Raw genomic sequence first — 21,182 nt, 5'->3', positions numbered from 1 at the left:
CCTTTTCCAGATATTTTCTTTTCTCTTAGGATTTCCAAGTTCAGTACTTTAGGTTCTCTGATAATAACTGAGTTATATATAGTTATTTTTCTTTTACCCGTGTGTTTATTTTGCTAATATCTATGAGATCTATTCTATGCATATGTTGACCACAGCTATTCTAACTGTAGATTATGGCTTCCCATTTCTGAAGCACTTACAGTTGAAGTGGATTGAGTACACAAAAAGAAACTGAGCTCTTGTGGGGAAATCTTTCAAAGAGCAATTCCTGCTTTAAAAAAATTGATGGAACACACTTGCCTCCTTATTTTCCAGAGCTCAAAAGAAAACAACTTCTGTCTCCTTGACAATAGGATCCTCATCTCCAAAGACAGGAGTGACCACAGCTGTGATTCAACCATTGTCTGTCCCTGTTCAACAGGTAAGTGTGCCTTGGACCAGAGACCATAGTGAGTCAAATTCATTAGCAAACTTCTTGGTTTAAAGATTACATTTTTGATTCCAGCTAGTACACTCCCTGTAGTATTTTTTAAGTGGAAACACAACTGGGAGGAAAGAAAATGATAGGTAAAGTCCTCCCTTTCAACCCACTAAAAATCATCTTTTATCAAAAACATATCACCAATTAGTCAACGTCTGCATTTCCATTAGGAATGTCTCTAACAGCCCATAACCTGATAAAGTGGTATTTCTTTTAGCTATGACTATTTGATTTTTCTTCCACCTATATGTCCTCTTCTGTTTAGCCAAATTTATTAGCTCATTTAAAACAAATTAGAAGCAAGAAAAGTCCACATACCAACAAAAGTTCTTCTAAGAGATAAACAGATAATTAAAAAAAATTCCAGTTCCTTGACTTAACCAAGCATTTTTATCCTGCCTTTTTTTCATTATAAGACTGCTATATCCAAGAAAGAACAACAATACACACTACTGGAAAATAATATTGAGTTTACTTTGTAAACATAACAGGAAATTTTTTTTAAAAACAGTAAAAATATAATTAGAATCTAAATGTTTTAATCAGATGTATGTTACTTTGCCTTTGTGCTATGATGTGTATATTTAAATAAGACACTCACAAAAGGCTTCCCCACCCTTGCTCTTGAAATGTAAATGAATTCCTAACTAGTCTGTTTTGTGAGCATCACCAGGCCCTCCATCTATTGAGCACTCAGGTGTTTTAGTTAATTGTAGTATGTGACATATACTCTTGGATATGTGTAATATGGAAACAGTAAAGACATTTGAGTTTATAAACTTGAACCAACCAGTATAATTCATTCAAAGATAGCATAGATATTTCCTGTAAACCCCTAAACCAGAGTGGAACTTCTAAAAATATTTCTGATTAAATCAGTGGGGTTTTTTGGTTTAATATTTAAGTATTGATGAGTGATGAATGCTTATTGGCACCGTGCTAGGAATTTCATTGGAAAAAAATACATCACCAGCTTCATTCCCAAACACTTTATAGAACTATGCATGGGAAACAGGAAATATACACATGAAACATTTCTTGAATGTGGCAGAATGTGTTAAAGTGTAACACAAAAGCCTAAGAGCAGAAAATATTTAAATATGTAAGCACCATGATAATGTAAATGGTACATTTTGAATTGTTTAAATTCTCCAGGAACACTAAATGGAAGGTCATATATTCCAGTTGTATAGGAGGATGAGGGGCTCACAGAAACTCCATTGCTTTATTATTTTAAGCAACATCACATAAAGTTGAACACCCGGGAGCCCGATTGCCTGGGTGCAAATCCTAGGTCTACCACTTGTTGTAACCTCTCTATGCCTGGTCTTTTCATCATAAAATGAAGATAATACCATCTATCTCACAGGACTATCCTGATGATTCAGTGAATGAGTGAATCTCCCTATAACACTTAGAACAGTGCCTGGCACAGACTAAATACTATATAAGTGTTCAAATAGTCTTTGGACATATAAAGACAACAAAAAGTGAAACCCAGTCTGAAGCACAAGCCAATGAAAAGTCTTACAAGGATAATGAATAAGGCCCTTTACTATCCTAGCATCTCTACAGCTCTGCCAACATTCTCGATGATAACTTGTGACATATTTAGACACATGGTATCAGATCACCATCGTCTGGGGTTAAGAAGCTAACAGTTGCTTACATAGAAGGGAATAAATCCAAAGTGTTTGAAGATAAATGATTGGAGAAAGAGACATATTTTCCATTCACTACTCTGGAATCTTTATATTTCCCCAGAGACGAGTGCCATTCAGTATTTTAGCACCTTTGTTTTTTGCACATCAAGAAAAAAACAATATATTCCTTTTTAACTTGTTTCCTGTGATCCCTTACACAAAAAAGAGTGCAGGCTAAACATAAGGTAGATGGTTGATAATTTACCCTCCACTGCCAGCCACTTGTGCTTTTAATTCCATGAATCCAGACTGTATTTAAAAATAAAATATAATGTCTGTGAGAACTTTTGAAAAGACCCCTGTGGAAGTCCCACACACAGAAATCCATTTGGTAATAGCATTTACAAGCTCATGGATCCCCAAGGAACCAGGGAACTTTTACCTTGAATATCCTTTTGAATAGAGAAGTGTAACAGCTGTGAAAGGAGGACGTGGAACAATGTCTGTACTGTATGTGAGCCTAGACCAGCAAAATGACACATGGCGCTATTTGCGTTCCCTCGTTCCATTCATGGGGAGTGACCCCAATAATGAAAGTTTTCTTTAGCCTGTCTTTTCAACAGTTTCTATATTCAGAATTTGATCCATGCGTCTCTGCGTTTTCAGGTCCACAGTCCAACCTCGTATCTCTGCCGACCTGATGGAGCTGCTCCTGCCTACTTTCCTCCTATTTTTACAAAGGTCTGATATCTGCAAGTCTCGTTCTCTGTGTTTGCTTTGGTCCTTAAGTTCCCTTCACATGGGGCTTCATGTAGCAGTCTTTAAAAATTAAAATGAGCAGATCCGCAGGCTCTCGTGGTTACCTTTGGGGCTAAATAGGTATTTACGGAACAACTGTTGTGTGAGTATCATCCTGTCAAGGGTCTGAATGATGTGGGCGTGGTCAGTGACCTGATAGAGCTTACAGTAGAGTGGGGAAAACCAAGACGGGTAGAAAAAAATGAGAGAAAGAGCTGTGTAGGAAATTGCTTGGGAGAACCAGCATGTTTTAGAGAGAGAGAAGAAAAAAGGACTAACATTCAGTTTGTTCTCCAAGTTTGTGTTTTGCATTGCCAAACTGAATGACATCCATTTCAGTAGTCAACTGCTCAACTCAGAAATGGCTCTAGGTGGCATTTTTTTTTTTTTGAGAAAATTACAAACCTTGATTGAAAGACACCTAAAAAGTGGATGTCTTTCCCAAATAAGTGGAGAGAGATTTCATGTCTGTGGACTGAAAAATGATAAAAGTCATGACTCCCAGATTAATGTATAAATTTAATACAGATCTAGCTGAAATTCCAAAGGGTTCCTTGTTTTATTTGTTTGATGTAGAACTTGGCAATTTGATTCTAAGAAAAAAACGTCTAAAAATAGCCAGGGTACTCCTGAAGAAGGAAAATCAGATGCTGGTAAGGAAGGCACAGGATTTGTCCTCGGAGATGTCAAGACTTTGTAAAGGTAGAGTAGTTAGGATAGTATGGTGCTGAACAAGACCAGACAAATTGGGAGGTGATCAGAGCCCACAGACACTCCAATATCTACAGAAACCTATAGATCGCTGGGTAAAGAATGACTTCTTCAGTAGAGATAAAAAAAATATTAAATTGGACTCCTACCTCACACTTTTTACAAGAATCTAGGCCAAGTAAACAAAAGACATGTGAAAAAGCAAATCCATAAAACTCGTGCAAGGCAGTAGGGAAGAGCATCTTGCTTGTCTTTTTGTAGGGAATGATTTTTTTCCTTCCAAGCCAGCCTGGATCCAACTTTATTAAAGGTCTTTTCGTAAGCAGGATATTTAGTGTAAGACACTGGCAACAAATGATTATATTTGACAACAACTTTGAAAGTACCAAAAAAACAAAACAAAACAAAAAAACCTGACCACTGAAAGCAATGCCACTGTAGTCATCCATAAAGTCGTCCTTTCATGCTGAGAATAGCAGATGGTCCCACGGTGTGGGTAGTTCAGCTGCTATGTGGTTTTAGAGCTTTTCAAAAGCAGCTTCACCAGATCATCACCAGGAAGTCTGTGTTCCCTGATGTTGTTTTTTGGGGTCCCAGTGCATCTCTTGATTTAAGCAAATAGAGAGGATGTGAGATTTTGCTTTCCCTCCCTACAGGGCTGCCCCACCGTGGCCTGGCATAGTGTGATGGTACGGAACTCCTCCTGGGCACCAAGAGAAAGCCTCAAAAGCTAGACAAAAAACCTTGTTCCTCCATTGCATTCCAGCTCCTGAGGCATTGACATTATATTAGTGGTATATCCACTCCCCCAGAAGAAAACCGGGAAACATACTCTATGCTAACCACACAGCTTAGTAAAAAGAAAAGTGAAACATAATTCTGTATTTTTATAAAGGTTGATTTAAAAAAAAAATCACAAAACTGTAGAGTGAGTGGCAGCATGGAGCATACCTCATTGGGCATCTCCAGTGCCTTCTACCTTCTGTGTCTAGACCGTAGACCGTTTCTGTTCTCTGCAGAATTGCTTCCTTCCTTCCTGACATTTGCTTTCCCCTTTGTCCCTTTGGGCATCTTCTCTCCCTGCTTCGCTGGCTCCTTTTGGGCCCGGGCTTTGGTTTTGGAGGGGCAGGTTTAGAAGATAAATCTGCTCATCTCCTTTGTAACTCAAAGTAGCCTCCCCTTTGCCACCCTTAGCATCTTTTTTTGGTCATTCTCTTGGGCGTGATGGTGACAGTGAATGTGAGGTGGGCTTTGCCGGTCTAATAGGCGCCCCATCTATTTCCTCATACTGCTGTGATAAGGATTTCCAGGTGTCACAGCTGCTCAGAGGCAGAGGCCGTGCTCCTGCCTGCAGGCCACCGGGCTTAGCTGGGACAGCAGAGCTGGTTTGGGACTATGGGACTGGGGACAGTAGAGACTCATGGGAGACAAGAGAGCAACTAGCCTTATGTTGCATTTCTTTCTAAATAGTTCGGCCCCTTCAAGGAATCACAGTATCAGGTGGGTTTGATATATGACAGGAGATACCTTATGTGGACCCTAAAACACTCAGGGGTCCCCATTTCTACCCTGAGTGGATGATGTAGATTGCCATGTGCAACCTCTGAAGGCTGGCTCTGAGTCTCCTTCAAGGCTCCCCCTTGTGTCGCTGAAGATTCTCCTAATGGCTCACTCTGCTTAGCTGTGGCTTTTCTCAAGATGACAAAGTTTGCTCCAGGTAGAGTGGTATTGTAATCCTGGAATAACTCTGTGGAGTTTTGACTGCTTCGGGTCCTTGGCGTCTACCCGTTTTATCTATCTCTGACTTTCCAATGTTTGAACAAAACACACAATCCTAGAAATCAGAGTCTCCTCTGGTGCCCGAAAGCTCAGTCATGAAAAATATTTGTGTACCATTTGAAATCTACCATGAGCAACTTCCTGGACAAGCCAGGAAGTGTTTAATAATTAATCCACACAACCTGGGCCCTGTTAGCAACACTTTTCCTGCTGTGATCCTATAAATTAGCTCTTTTCTGGACCCAGTCACAAAGTAAAAAAAAATCAATTTAAAACCAGAGATTTCCTATATTTAAAAATAAGGAGACAGAATGCAATCAGAAGTAGTTAATAATCTTAACCTTTTCACTAAAAAAAAAAAAAGCATTCTTGTTAACCACCCAGATTATTATCAAATGCCTTCTCAGACTTAACATTAGCCTTTTTTTATAGTTCTTCTGCCAACAGCGTCGACTCTGAGAATTTCCTTAGGGCTCTACCACACTCACTGCAGCCCATTTGCTGCAACATTTGTTTTTTCCCAGCACTCCATTTGTTGTCCCTTCAGATAATCTTAAATAAACAAAACCAGAAAAGACCACACACTTCTTAATGGGGATTTGTTTGCTTTTGGTTGACGTGTAGGTGAATTACTGTCATATCTGAATTATTTTAAGAGTTCTACATCACCTATGTAAGATCTCATACTCTCAAGTCAGCAGTTGCAAAAGTCAAAAAGTTGAAGTAGGCCCCATTGCTAAGTAATCCTGGAGGAGGAAGGCAGGGGGAGGACATCTGTGAGGGGACTATTAATCCTTTGATATTTAATAACAAGTATAAAAGCTTTACCTCTTTGCATCTGTGCAGCCAAATTAATTTCTAATCTGTTGCACTGTAGAAATTTACTGGCCTGGACTTGGAGTGGGGTTAGGGGCAACAAGCATAATTGCAAGGGAAGAGGAAATAAGGGTCATGAACGGAGAAGTACTGCAGGTTTTATTATTTTACTCAGAACTCCAAAATGAGAAAATCCCCAAGCCCCTTATCTTAATAAACCTGACATAGGAAGCTCCAGAGATGGTGGTGGTGGTGGGGGAGTACATGAAAAGGTTGGGGCATGTAAAAACAAATTATGCCTTTTTCTCTTCTTGTCTGGTTTTCCCAGGAATCTACATTCATATGGAATATAATTGTTTTAGGAAGTCTGCATTCCACCAGCTAACTCTTCAGTGTAGATAGAGAAAGGTAACAGGCATTGCCATAAAATTCCATAAATATGAAAGTGTCAATAAATTTGCAGACAGACCCAAAATGTCCACGGCCCCAGTGGTAGACCTTACTAATCTCATTACACGGAGATTATAGAAAGCTAATGATTGATGGATTTCAAGGTGCCTACTTTTACCTGAGTTAGTGGTAATTATTTTATAATGCAAGTTTTACATATTTTTCCCCTCTAAGATTTGGAAGCTTTATTTTCTGTTTTGAAATTGTGTAAGAGTGCACCAAAGTCTTATGGGGAGTGTCTTCCTTGAATTTTTAGGAACTGCAAAACATAGCAGCATCTGAGGGTCAGGTGGTGGTTCTGGAGTGCCGGGTCCGAGGAGCACCCCCTTTGCAGGTCAAGTGGTTCCGACAAGGGAGTGAAATTCAAGACTCTCCAGATTTCAGAATTCTACAGAAAAGTAAGGAGAGGTGCCCATTCTCCCACATCCATCCATTTTCTTCTCTCAAGCTTCAGGAAAACCAAGAAGTGTTTAGTCATTCAAGATGAATTGATTTCTATTTTCGAAGAGTAGTGAGGCCAGATAATCTGCAGATATGCGGGGTCCAGTAAATTAAAGTCGTGGTGGTCACTGTGTACCCCTTTGAAAGTCTAATAAAAGTTGTATGTTCTTCAGAAAAAATGTTACATACATTTGAACTCAAAGTTGGCCAAATAATTTTAGGAGGTTTACAAGCCTCCTATAAGCCCTTCTATGAACTGTGGTTTAAAAAACTTCCTAGTGTAAACTGTTACTGGAATTTGGGTTTCTGTATTTATAGAAATATAAATAGATCTATTATCACTTTATCTTTACTATTATGGAGTTCCCTATATCCTACAGACATGTCCTGGACAAAGTAATAGAGAAAGATAGGTAGGTTTCTTATTAACGGAACCCCATTCTAATACTATGTTTTGATTTTTTTTTTTTCCTCGTGTGACAAACAGAACCTAGATCTACAGCTGAACCTGGTAAGAAGCTCTTTTTTCTTTGGTAATATATCTTTTGGGTTTCAATAGTTCTTTGTTTCAGTTTTAAAGCCATAAGCAGAACAATGTTTTTGCAGTTCCCTGGAAATACGAAACCCCCTTAAAGACAATATCTTCTTTATCATGGGGTCTGTACACTGCATTTTTACATCAGCTTCTTTATTAGTAAAACATTAAGTTCCATTCAGACAAGAAGGTGAAGCTCAGTGATTTACGGCTTTTTAAAATATAGTCTTTTATATTCAGAAAGCAAACTAAGCTCATGATGAAAAAACATCCGCCTAAAATTCCAGTAGAAAAGAACCATCTGCTGCATACTTCTATGGACCAAAACCTACTAATGGCTCGACCCTCCAGCTTAGAACTGTCTCACATGAGAGCAGCCCAAAGATGTAAGCAAAGCTGACCACTGGCATTTCTCATTTATGTCCCCTGAGCCGTAAACTTTTACTGTTCTACAAGCATGAAGAAAGTCATCTTGCCCTAGGACCTCTCTTAATTACCAGGTCATTTGACCTCAGCAGAGTGCTGTGTTATCCAGAAGCGCCAGGTCTGACTGTTTCCCTGCTCCAGACTTCTTGTATATTTATGACTCCCCATGAACTACAACAATGTTTGCAAAAGAAACGAAAATCTTTTTGTCTGTGCATTTCATAGGACACCCTCCTTGAGACTACTTTCTTTTGTGTTTCTCCCATCAGCAAAATTACCAGTTTTGCTGACTCCTTGGCTAACGGTAGAAAAACTGATTTGTGCTTCTGCCTCAGGGTCGAGCAGACTCTGCCATTATGTCCCTTAGGAGGCAAGGCTTTGCTCTGTCCGTTCTTGGGGAACTTGAAGGTTCTCTATGGGCTACTGCAGGTCAGATAACTGTGGTTTGTCCTGAACCTTTCACGGCTGAGCACTGGGCCATTAAAAGTAGGGTGTGATCCTTTTAGGATCCCAAGGTTAAAAGATGCTGAGTAGCATCCTCAGAGAACAATGGGGATTGATCTGTTGCCTTCTTATCATGATTACAGCTAGAACATGTTGTCCCACCTAATGTGTCAGTCACCACATTGAATACTGTAGTCACTTTTCAAAATGTGGAAATGCACAACTGCATATTTTGTCTGTGATAGGTCTTCATATAAAATTGCATCATGCTGGTTCCCTGATACATGGAACTTCTGAAACTCAGTCTATTGCATGAGCTAAGATGTTAGGGCACATCTTTTGGGTTTACTGTTCTTTTTTTTTTTTTTTTTTTTTTAAAGATTTTTTTTTTTTTTAATTTATTTATTTGAGAGAGACAATGAGATAGAGAGAGCATGAGAGGGGGGAGAGTCAGAGGGAGAAGCAGACTCCCCGCCGAGCAGGGAGCCCGATGCGGGACTCGATCCTGGGACTCCAGGATCATGACCTGAGCCGAAGGCAGTCGCTTAACCAACTGAGCCACCCAGGCGCCCTGGGTTTACTGTTCTAAATAGACTTATCGATAGATATAAAAGTAGGAGCCAGATACCTCTTTTTCTACAGAAAAGTTTATGTGAAAAACCTATTGGCGGTTTATGCCTTTCGATACTTTATGTACAAATAAAACTAACATTTTGGGCCACAAATTCTAAAAGCATTACTACTGGAATAGATTAGGACTGCTTTTGATGTTGTGTTTTGGATTCTGTGCAAATTTATGCAACTCTTTTTCATCGTGTCATTGCCATCGTCATCCCCTATAGGGGTGACGATGATTTATGAAATATCTCTGATGATCTCTGTTGGAAAATCCTAAACTAACCATCATCCGAAAATTCACAACACTGGTTAGAAGCTGCATAGTTTAGTTTCTGAGTATGTACATGTTTGAAAATTGAAAATGCTCAGTATATTGGCCCAGAAGGAATAAATTTGGGTGGGGACGGAGAATAGAAACATCTACCACCCCCCTCTTCCATCCTCTTCCTCTTTACCCCTCATACCACACACTCTTTTTCAATTATGATTTGCTGTTTTGCTTCTAGAATATAGTTTTGATCAGGATTACTTAGTAAAATTAGTTCTAGGCAGCTTCCTGGAATAAAATGACCTCTAGAATGATTTTTTTTTTTTTTTTTTTTAGATTTTATTTATTTATTTGACAGAGAGAGAGACAGCGAGAGCAGGAACACAAGCAGGGGGAGTGGGAGAGGGAGAAGCAGGCTCCCTGCCGAGCAGGGAGCCCGATGTGGGGCTCGATCCCGGGACCCCGGGATCATGACCCGTACCGAAGGCAGATGCCCAACGACTGAGCCACCCAGGCGCCCCTAGAATGATTTTTAACAGGCAAAGTCATGAAGAAAAGAGCAAGATATGGGAGGCCTTCCTTTTAAGCTGCATATCCTAGCAATATAAAAGTTTCTCCTCCCCGTGTTCGCTGAATTTTCTTATTTTTTTTCTCCTTCAGTTCTATCTTAAAGCATTTAATAAAACAGTCTCCTCCGTTCCAACTATAATAGAATTTGCTGAAAACAAATATTTCTTGGTACAGAACTATGTCAACCAAATCTGTCAATATAGGGGGAAAAAAACCTTGTAGATGGGCAGGAGCTATTAAAAATAAAACATGGGGGCGCCTGGGTGGCTCAGTCGTTAAGCGCCTGCCTTTGGCTCAGGTCATGATCCCAGGGTCCTGGGATTGAGTCCCACATCAGGCTCCCTGCTCAGCGGGGAGCCTGCTTCTCCCTCTCCCACTCCCCCGCTTGTGTTCCCTCTCTCGCTGTGTCTCTGTCAAATAAATAAATAAATAAATAATCTTAAAAAAAAAAAGGCTAGTTTTCTCTGATCTTTGATAATTTCTCCATAATTATATTTACTATAGTACTGGAATTGTTCCCTGGTTTTTTTAAATTGAGCATCAAAATTGTCTCCTTTCAGAAATCTACAGTTGGTGTGTAGTGTTAAATAAAATTCTTGATCGTATTTCTTTTTAAAACAAAACTTTAAACACATGAATGGCTATTCCAGTGACTGCTCATGTGAGCTGTTATGAGTGAGAACTTCAGAACAAGCAAATGTTAAAACATATTTGTATTTAAACAATGTTTTGGCATGCTTGATTATTATTAGACTAGGTATGATGATGATTCTTTTATTAGTAGCTGGATGTATTCCTTACATTGACCTTGAAGTTGACTGTTGACATGGTTGGGGGAAAAAACAAAATATATATTGAACTGAGTACTTTCCTTAAATGACCTGATTGACTTTTTTATCCATTAGGCCATTGAACTTATTCAGCCATATAAAATGGATGTAAGAACTGGCTTCCCAGATAGCTGTTTTTTTAGCCACTGTTAAGTGGAAAGAAGAAAAACAGACATGACTATAATACATCTGAGGAAAGAGATAAATTTTATAGGACTAGGCCAAGTGATGTTTTCCAAATGCTAAAACATAAATAGCCTTTGAAATTCAGGAATGTATTTAAGCATTCGGATTTTATTACCCTCTCTTCCTACTCTCTTCCAGTCCTCTGACACATTCACTCTTGTTCTCTCCTCACTGGTGCTCCCTCGCTTCTCTCCTCCTCCCCCTCTTCCTCTCTCTCTTAATCTCTCTTTTCACCTATCCTTTTTCCTCCTTCGTTCTTTGTATCTCTTTACTCTTCTTTTTAAAATCATGTGTAAGATGTGTTGAAGCTCTAGAAGTAAAATTGAAATTCACTAGTACCTAGCTATAGCCCCATTAGGGATTAGATATTGAGATAAAGAAGGAACTAGCAGATTCTCTCCAAATGCATTGAGAGACTGAAACAGGTTTTTCTTGTCATTACTGTGTTGTATCTGTCTAATGTGTTTTACACTCCCTTCTCTGTCTAGACAGAAGTCAGCTTGCATCACAAATCTTTTCAGACTGTTTTGTGAATTAATAGCTAGTCAGCTTACTTAAGACCAACATCCGTTTGTCATATTACCTGCTCTGGCCTCTTTCTTTGACATTCTGACTTTATACTGATTGAATCCTTCAAAGGCTAGTCTGGGGCGGGGGTGGTATGGAGGGCACAGAACACTCATTTGACAGCTCTTAATACTCAGGCCCTTACTCAGCTGTCTGGAAGCAGCCACAAACTGTATTGAGTTACTTCTACAGCATTGTCTAATGGCATGCAAAATTAAAAATACTGGGTCTTGCTGGCTGGGAAATTATACACATAAAAATACGGTGCCTTGTATACTTTCAATATGAATCTCTGCTAACCAGTGCCACCCATCATCTTAGATCTTAGATCATAGAGTTCATGTTCTGATTCTGTGATTCAGAATGTGAAGTTAATTATACTTGTTAAGTGTACTGTAGTGCTGAGTTGTAGGAGAGCGATGGTAAGGAGGTTTGAGATCCCAGTAGATTGTCCATAGTTCAACGCTTAATGCAAGTCCAGGTTCAGATGGTAGGTTGAACAAAAGTGGGTTGTGTGAAGCCTGTGGTTCTCGAACCTGGGGCACCACACCAATTGACAGAGGTGCTGTCGTGTTTGACATTTTTGATGCAAACACAATGATACTCAACATCTGATAGATATAGCTACCAGCTTGAAATGGTTCAGAGTTTCAACATTAGAGCACCCCACATTCTTCTCTATGACATCATATCTTTTTGAAACTCAGTTTTTGATGTGTATGTGTCGATAAAAAGCAAGTGCCACATGAAAGTCAATGTGGAACGTGAAATGAGGCTGGCTGTGCCCCATCTGATCTCAAGAGTTCTGCAGTATGCAACAGATGCGTGCATTCATTAGTTAGTAATTGTGGTTATTTAAGAACAAAATCATACTTTTCTTTCAATTTATATGAATTTGTTTTTTCAAACAGTAACTAAATTGTTAAGACCTAAATACTTACATGTCCTTTCAAAATAACTAAATAAATGAAGCTGTTAGGGATATCTTTTGGCTTAGGAGCATCATAAACTATTACTGAGACACTAAGGGTCCCACGGACCAAGAAAGTTTGGTTTAATCTCTGGGGAGAGAGGGAAAGCTTTGAGGCACATTTGAGAGTGCACCAAAAAGAAAATTGAGTGACTCTTAGAATTCTAAATTCTCAGTGCTCCTATTCCGAGTCTTCTGAACTGACCTTCTAGAATGCTGGCCTCAGAGCCTTTCCTTTCCTGGCAGAGCCTAAAGGACTCCTTTCTGGGCAATCTGAACATCCCATGAGAAAGGAAAATTGATACATGTGATACGGAAGTTTCTCCAACGAAGAGGCCATCCACATCACCATAGTGGTAGGGCCAAAGTTGGCAAGCTCCTCTGTCTTGCTCAGAGCTTCTAATTAACTCAGAACCATGTCAGACAAGAAGAGAGAAAAGACCTCTGAAGAAACATCTGTCATGGATGATACAGAAGAAAAGAAGCCGCCCTGAAAAGCAACTTGGATAAAACAGACTTGCAGAGAGAAGAAAATGTAAAAACAAAACAGCACTCCTCTCAGATAAGAGAATCAGTGCATCCAAGAAGTAAAAATTAAAAAGCTTTTAGAAGAGGGGAGGAATATTTGGAAAACAAAAAGTTCTTGGAATGAAAAATTGGTAGCAGAAATAAAAGTTGAGGATATATCCCACAAAGTAGGGCAGAAAGACAAAAAAGAATATAAGAGAACAAAGGTAAAAAAAAATTAGAATATGCTGGAGAACTTGCTTAAGTAGACTACACATGTATAATTGGGATTCCAGGAGAGAGAACAAAGGAGGGGAAGAGATTATCAATGAAATAATTTTTTTTAATTCCCCAAATTGAAAGATACCAGTTTCCAGATCGAAAGGACTCATTGCATGCACAGTGGATGCAAATAAATTCACAGCAGTGTGCATCGTGAAATTCAGAATATCCAGGATGAGGAGATGATTCTGCCAGTGTCCAGAGAGAAAACATCAAGTCACATAAAACTAACAAGATCAGAATGACTTAGGACTTCTCAGTAGTCAGGCTAGACACAAAGAGACAAGCAAAGCCTTCAAAATTCTAACGTGAAATTACCTCCAACTTAGAATTCTATACCCTGCCACACCTTCGATTCCATATGAAGATGTAGTCAAGAGTTTCCAGACTTGCAAGGTCTCAAAGGTTTTCCTCCACAACTCTTCATTTGGGTTGTGCTCTACCACAGCAAGAGAATTCACCTAGAAAGCAGGAGATCAAATGCAGGCAAGAGCCAAAGGGAGCCCGCCGGAGGGTAACAGCTGTGTGTCAGGAATGGAGGCCAAGTCCAGATTGGAGTAGTGTGATGCAAGAGACAGACTCATGGACGTTTTCATCACGAAGAGCTCTTTGCCACTGCTTCGACCTTTACCCTGATGACAGAGTGGCAGGGTAGTTCTCTTTTCTCTTGGCCTTTCGTGCTTTCCCCTCCCTGCCCTGCCTCCTGGTTCAGCTAAGAACATTCATTTCGTCCCTCCACCCGCACCATTCTGACTTGATCTGGTGCTGAGATTTGGAAGCTGGCCACATTGAACTTAAAAACAGAAAGCGTGGGGACGCTTACTCCATCAACTATTCATGCTGGCGCTCCAGTTCCTGCCCACACTTAGCCCCGCCAGACTTCCCCACCGAGGTGAGCCGTAGGTTTCCCAGGACTCACTCATGACCTTGTCTGCTGATGACTCCTGTGGGGGCTTTTGTAAACTCACAGGGATGTTGAAGCCAGTTTATACCCAAAGATAGTTCCTGTGAACTTTCTTGAACAGTGACAAGTTTTTTTATTTACGCTTATGACTCAATTTTTTAAAACTAAACACATTTTTTGAAGGATACATATGTGATAAACATAATGAAAATCAGAAGACTGATTATGCTCCTCAAAAGGAGAAGAAGAAGAAAGATTAAATTGGGGAGCACATAGGGGGCATTTCTAAAGTATTGGTAATATTTTATTTCTTAGACTTGATGGGTGCACAGGGGTCCGTTTTATCATTACTCCTTAAACTGTGCATTTAAATTAGCCCCCCCAAAATAAAAATACCCTCTATATAAGATATGGTTTGCAACTGTAAAACAATCCTTTAAAAAATTTATGCAAACATTATATTTACCCACACGGAATCTCATTTTGTTGATTTTAGTTCAGGTTCTTTTTTATCAGTTGTCTTAGACAAACCATGTAGTTTGGGAGGTAAAAGCTGGATTTCTTTTTAGTTAGGCTGGACCCCAAAGAGGAAAACAAGTAAGGGCTGTGAAGGAAAGCATTTATAAAAATGTTCCCTTATTACCCAAAGGACCTAGTAATATTATCCTTGCTGCCTCATCATTTTATGACGTTTGGCAAACAAAACTATTTGTATTTAACCAAGTGTTAAGTACATCAAAACTTTGAATGAAACTCAAGGTTGAATTCTGAGAGATATTTATATGATTAAGTAATTTTTAGGTAACCATAAAAAAAAATTTATCATCAGTAAAAATGGTCTCTAATTTAGTAATTTATTCCATTCCATCAAAACTTTTCACTTAGGAAAAATGGATTAAAATGTATCATAGAGTTATTGGTAACTTTAAAAATTTCCATTTTTTAAAATGGACAGTTTTTAAATATAGATAAGTAAGCCTCTAACTGCCTTTATTTGACATAAGCAGTCATTCCTTGATTTCTGTTTCTCACCAAAATGTATTTTACAGATGTCTTAAAGGTCTTTTTGTTCAAGTAAGATGCTACTGGATAAAAATGCAATATAACAACCTAGCTCATCTCATTTCCTCATGGCTTTCTTCATTTTTATAATGTTAGAACCATATGAGCCATCATGCTCTTTCAACAAAGTGGGAGCCTACTCTCAGTTTGTTCTGAAATTTTCTAAGAGAAGAAAAGCTGAACAACCTTTGGGGCATTTTATCTAGTACACATTTTATCTAGTACAAGTCACTGGGACATAGCAATGCATGAAGATCACTAGAACATCTCAATGCTTTTCTTTTGTTGTTGTTGTTGTTCTGTCAGTTTGTGGCCTTTTCTAGATGTTTCGTCGGCCATCGACTCTGTACAGGACTAGGCTTTTATGCACTAGAAGTATTCCTGAAAACCCCATATAAAATAAGTATTGCTCAATCAAATTTGAAACAGTCTTTTTGTGAAACAACTGTTTACTTTTTTCCTGCAATCTAAATTTCATCCATACATGTATTCAAAAATATTTACGGAGAGCCAGTCAGAGATGCTGAACAAAACAAATGCTTTCTGCTTTCACAGAGGCCTGAGTCAAGGGAGCAGAAGTGGACAGACATTTCACAATAAATTATTTATAGGTGTGAGCGCTGTCTCCAAGAAAAGTCTGCCATCTTAAGATTACAATACAGATGGTGGATCTGACCAAGTCCAATCAAAAAAGGCTTCTCTGAGAAAGTCATGTTGAGGTGGAAACGTCAGGCAGAGGGCTCAGAGACGTAAAGGTCTGTGGCTTTGCAAGGAGCAGCCCAAGAGCCAGAGTGCCCAAAGCTCAGAATGAAAGAAGGGGAGAGGCACAAAAGGAACCTGGAGAGTAGCCACCTGATCATTTAGGGTTCTGTGACCACGTCGAGGTTTTGTAATCTATCCTCAAAGTCATGGAAGTATGCGGTGATGATAAAATTTCATTCTTAAAGGGGCCCTCTGGTTTAGAAGGGGCAACTGTATATATAAGCTCAGGGTTTTTAAAAATGGCATAACTAAAAATCACAAAATCATAGATAACATAAGAAGGAACTTTAAAATTGTCAAGATCATCACTCCAAAACCACTTTACGTCATGCCTGCTAGATAAGAGTTTATCCTGTTCTGAATGTAGGTTTCAAGGCACAGAATTTGGTCTGTGTTTACAGTTAGGGCATTCTCAGCTACTGAACTGGTGATGGGTATTTCTCCAAGTGTCTCCAGAAACTCCGTCTTTTCAGGTATGAATAATCCAAGGTTGAGAGAGGCCCTTTCCAGCGAGCGCCGAATGCTGGGGAGATAGTGCAGGGACTCAGTGGTGCCCCAGGCAGGAAGCACCTAGGTGCTGCTGAAAGCCGGGAAGGCTTCCTGGTTCCCCCCAGCATCTGCTACAGGGAACAAAGGTGACCTGCCTCTGCCTGAAGCCCATCTCTCAGAGGACAGCCAGTCCGTGACGGTCTTTTTCCCCAAATCTCAAAAGATTAGGCTGTTCATTCCTTCTGATACTAGCATGTCCACATTTCAAGCCCTATTCCAGTATATCTGTGTCTCTGAGGACACACAGCACATCTCCTTCTGCAGATGAATTTCCTATTAAATTACTTGGATAGTGAGAGTAATTAAAAGTTTCAGATTCAGGAAATTTGTTTCCCATCTTAAATCTTTCCTTACCTCACTCATTTTACACTGAGTTCCTTGTGCCCTGAACTAGAAAAAAAATGCAGAACAACTAGAGAGGCTTTGTTCTGTAGGGAGAAAAAAAAAAAAAGCTTGCTCATGGGAGGCAGGATGACTATTTCAGCATTTTGACTTTATCATTAATTAACGATGACCTTAAGAGAATCACTTTGGACCTCACCTGAAGAAATGAGAGATTTGGGCTAGTCAGTCTCTAAAATCCCTTACAGCGGTGATATTCTAAGTTTTATCCTTCTCTGGTTAAATACACTTTTAACTCCTCCTGTAACCATATGTATTCAGTTAAAAAAAATTCCAGTCCCTTGTCCCTTTCCAGATGCACCTCGCTTTCCAAACTGTTAATCTTATGTGATGCTCCAACTTGAATTATTTCCACACTTTTTATCTTCCTCCATTTGGAAGGCTAAGAACTCTGTATAGTACCTTCAAAAACACATAGGATTACCTCGTGCTCTCTTGTCCTATTGTTTTTCTTCTGGTCGGTGAACTTTTTCATCACATAATAATTGTGTACTTCAAATGTATCCGTGTCTCTCAAACCTTCACTGATTGAGACGAAGGTGAGCAGAGGTGAGCATGCCTGAATTTATACCTTCCTACCCATTACACCACAGCTTGTTTTATAGGATGTAGTCATAATTTGAGTATCATTTATAGAAATACCTTATTGAAATTATAAAACAGTATAGAGCCTAGGTACAGAATTTGAATAAATAAATGTTTCTTTGTGCTATTATCAACACTATAGCATTGGAAGTAAATATTCTGCTAATATTGAACCCAATTGGCTTTGTTTTCACCTGGGTAAAAATTGAGAAAGCCAGAAAATTATGTAGTGTTATCCATATAAATCTACATTTGCACTGGGTATACCAAATGGGTCTTTTAAAGGTCTGTTTTGATCGCAGAATTTCAAAAACCTATATTACTCAGTGGTGAGACGTGAAATGAGCAATCAAAGTCAGCTCGTCTTAAGTCTTATGAGGCCCAATGTCACCATATATAAAGCTACCTGATACAGTATAACCCAGTGTGGTCAAGTTGTATTGCTCCCAAAAGTATTCCAGTGAATTGTGGAAAAGCTAGAGTCAAATATGAGCCATTATTTTTCACAATTTCTAACCCAGGAAGTCTTCAGGGATCCCATCATCTCAAAAAGAGAAAATAATGTTATTTGAAACAAAGCAATGACATTATTAAGAACTTAAAATAACTTGTAATTAAATAAACGCCAATGAATGGAATTCATGAATGGAATATAAAGGAAGACTTTTCACTTTATACTTTGTAGTTTGTTTACATTTGTTACTTTTATTTGTATTTAAAAGAGATATTTAAAGATCCTTTTAATAGGTAAAAGTGTTTTTATTTTATAAGGTAGCACTTTTTTTTATTCCCTCATTCCATCTTTTTCCCCAAATACTACTTTCATTAATTTAATGTGTATCATTTCAGTTTGTATTTTTATATTTTTATTATATATTTAGCTAATATCCAAAAAATATTTAATACCACGTTATTTTATTTTTTTATTATGTTATGTTAATCCCCATACATTACATCATTAGTTTTTGATGTAATGTTTCCATGATTCATTGTTTGTGGATAACACCCAGTGCTCCATGCAGAATGTGCCCTCCTCAATAACCACCACCAGGCTAACCCATCCTCCCACCCCCCTCCCCTCTAGAACCCTCAGTTTGTTTCTCAGAGCCCATAGTCTCTCATGGTTGATCTACCCCTCCGATTTCCCCCCCTTCGTTTTTAGGAAGGGAAAAATAAGGTAGCACTTTTAACCCGCCCTGGTACTTTTTCTTCCAGTGTCTAAAACATAATATATGCGTTGAGACAAATTTACTAATTTTTATTCATGATCATTGAATTGAAGGAAGACCCATTATTCTACAAGTCTGAAAAGTTTGCCCTTAGCGGTCTGTCAGAGAAGGAGGTTGGTAGAGAAGCATTTTCTCTTCTCCACTTACATCAGCTATGGCTGCACAGTACACATTCCCAAATGAGTGTCTTAAAGCAGTACCCGTTTGTTTAGTTCATAATTCTGTGGGTCAGCCATTTGGCTTGGCCTCAGCTGGGCAGTTCTGTGGCCTGTGTCAGGCTTTGCCAACCTCAGTTGGACTACCAGTGTGGCTGTGGCCAGCTTCCAGTTTGGCTGGGAATGAGTTAGTCTAGGTTGCTGTCTGTTGGAATGGTTGATCTCTGCTCTGTGTAGCCCTTCTTCCAGTGACCAGCACAGACTTACGCACCTCGGAGCTCAGCAGGATTCCAAGAGATAGAACAGAAGTGAGCGAGGTCCCTTGAAGACCCCTGACCAGCATCACTTCTGCATTCTAGGTTAAAGCAACTTACAAGGCCAGCCAGCCGAAATTCAGGGATTGGGGAAATAGATCGTACCACTTGATGGAGTTGCAGTCACGTTACACACATCTGTACTCTGCGTGGATGTAGAGAGGAAAATAATTGAAGCCATTTTTGCAAAAAGTCTATAATACAGAGTCTTAGACTGCCCACATAATATGGGAATAATCAATACAGTCTCTTTTTTGTGGGAATCAGAAATGTATCCCTTCTCTTAACATTTACTGATATAATCTTTTTATTGGTAAAATATAGATAATTATTCAATGTAAAAATAGTCAATACACTCTAGATCTAGCTTTTTAATGCTAACAGGTTCTATTTACTGGCAGCAAAGCATTTACTATGTGCCAGGCAGTGTCCCAAACACAATGTCTAGCCTGTCACAAGAAGAGGTGGTTGTTAGGAGTATGGAATCTGGAACCTGACTTGGCTTGGATTCTGATTTTACCACTTGTCAGCTATGTCACCTTGGCAAACTAATTAGCCTTATTGTGCTGCAGTTTCCTATCAATAAAATGGGCTAATAATATTACATCTAATTAAAAGGTTAATAAAAGGATTAAATCTATTTTCAGTGCTGGTAACTGTACCTAGCACCGGATGAGAGCTTTGTAACAGTCGGCGATTGTCACGGTCATGCTCATCATCCCCCACAGTAACCCTGTGATGGTTAATTCTATGAGGCATGATTAATCCAAACCCTATAGGTAGTTTCTGTTATTATCTCCATTTTACAGAGGAGAACACTGAAGTTTGGGGAGCTTGACTAAAGTCACAGAGGCAAGATATGGCAGGACCCTTACTCAAGCCCCAGTAGCAGGTTTGAGTCTGGGCTTTTCATGCTTCACAGCACAACACCGTCACACTGTAACGGTAGCTTCCAGAGTAGTTGTCGGCAGGCCCAGCACTGACATATTTGTTTTTTCTCCCCATTGTCAGCATTTCAGAGAAGGTTGATTTTCCCTGCTAATTGCATTTCAGTTGAGCTGACATAAAAGGCAGCCGCATTGAAGTTGAAGGAACTTCCGTATATACTTAACTAAACTGGGCAGGAGGAGAATGGAGCTGGTGTCTACTGAGCATCTTTCACATACCAGGTGCAGGGATACACCCTTGGCAAATACCTTAATTTATCTTCACAGATACCCCATTAGGTATATATTGTCCTCATTTTATAGGTGAGGAAACCAAGGCTGATCTTGCCTCAGGCACAAAGGATGAGTCTGATGTCAAAGCTTTGGCCCCTGTGCTGAACTGCTAAATTCAATGTAGGGAAACTCTGTTGTGAGTACTTTGTAAAGAGACTGTATAGTACTTGTTACCTGATTTGCTTGTTTTAGAAAGGCAGAGGCTCTGACCTCTTCAAGATGATCTTGTGGTTTCACGCAAATGAGTTATTCTGTTCTCTTCCCTTCCAGAGGAGATCTGTACCCTAGTTATCGCTGAAACTTTCCCCGAAGATGCAGGGATTTTTACGTGCTCGGCAAGAAATGACTACGGATCAGTAACCAGTACTGCCCAGCTGATTGTCACCTCAGGTATGCGAGGAGTGAAAAATGGACTGGGTTCTGTTCCCTAGCACTTAGTGTGTGGTTCACCACAGCACAAACAACTACCCCAGAGGAGAGCTCAGCCTGTAGGAATGCTTGCTGCCCCTCCAGGAGTTATCCTAACAACCAGTGTCTCATCATGAAACAAAGGCTTTGGGGGAGGGGGAATGGAAGTGGAGATGAAAAACAGAAAGATAATGACAGTGTAGCAACTGAACACACAAGGAGCTATTTTCTAAGTCATGCAACTTGGTCTTGGAAACAGTGGATCCGGTT

At 39.4% G+C, this 21,182-nt stretch overlaps 1 protein-coding gene across 5 annotated transcripts in view; it reads left to right on the top strand.

Moving 5' to 3' along the window:
- Positions 1-21,182, top strand: part of PALLD (palladin, cytoskeletal associated protein) — a 428,477-nt gene that overhangs the window by 195,967 nt on the left and 211,328 nt on the right. For all 5 annotated transcript variants that reach the window (XM_035022736.1, XM_035022734.1, XM_035022732.1 and 2 more), the window contains exons 5-9: positions 316-421; positions 2,791-2,865; positions 6,935-7,076; positions 7,607-7,630; positions 20,775-20,894. In XM_035022736.1, coding sequence (XP_034878627.1) covers positions 316-421; positions 2,791-2,865; positions 6,935-7,076; positions 7,607-7,630; positions 20,775-20,894 — 467 coding nt within the window. The remainder of the gene's footprint in view (positions 1-315; positions 422-2,790; positions 2,866-6,934; positions 7,077-7,606; positions 7,631-20,774; positions 20,895-21,182) is intronic.

This window comes from Mirounga leonina, unplaced genomic scaffold (assembly GCF_011800145.1).
Source record: "Mirounga leonina isolate KUSES-001 unplaced genomic scaffold, KU_Mleo_1.0 Mir_176, whole genome shotgun sequence".
Lineage (NCBI taxonomy): Eukaryota > Metazoa > Chordata > Mammalia > Carnivora > Phocidae > Mirounga > Mirounga leonina.
Note: the sequence above shows the minus strand (reverse complement) of the source record. Positions and strands in the feature narration are given on the sequence as shown.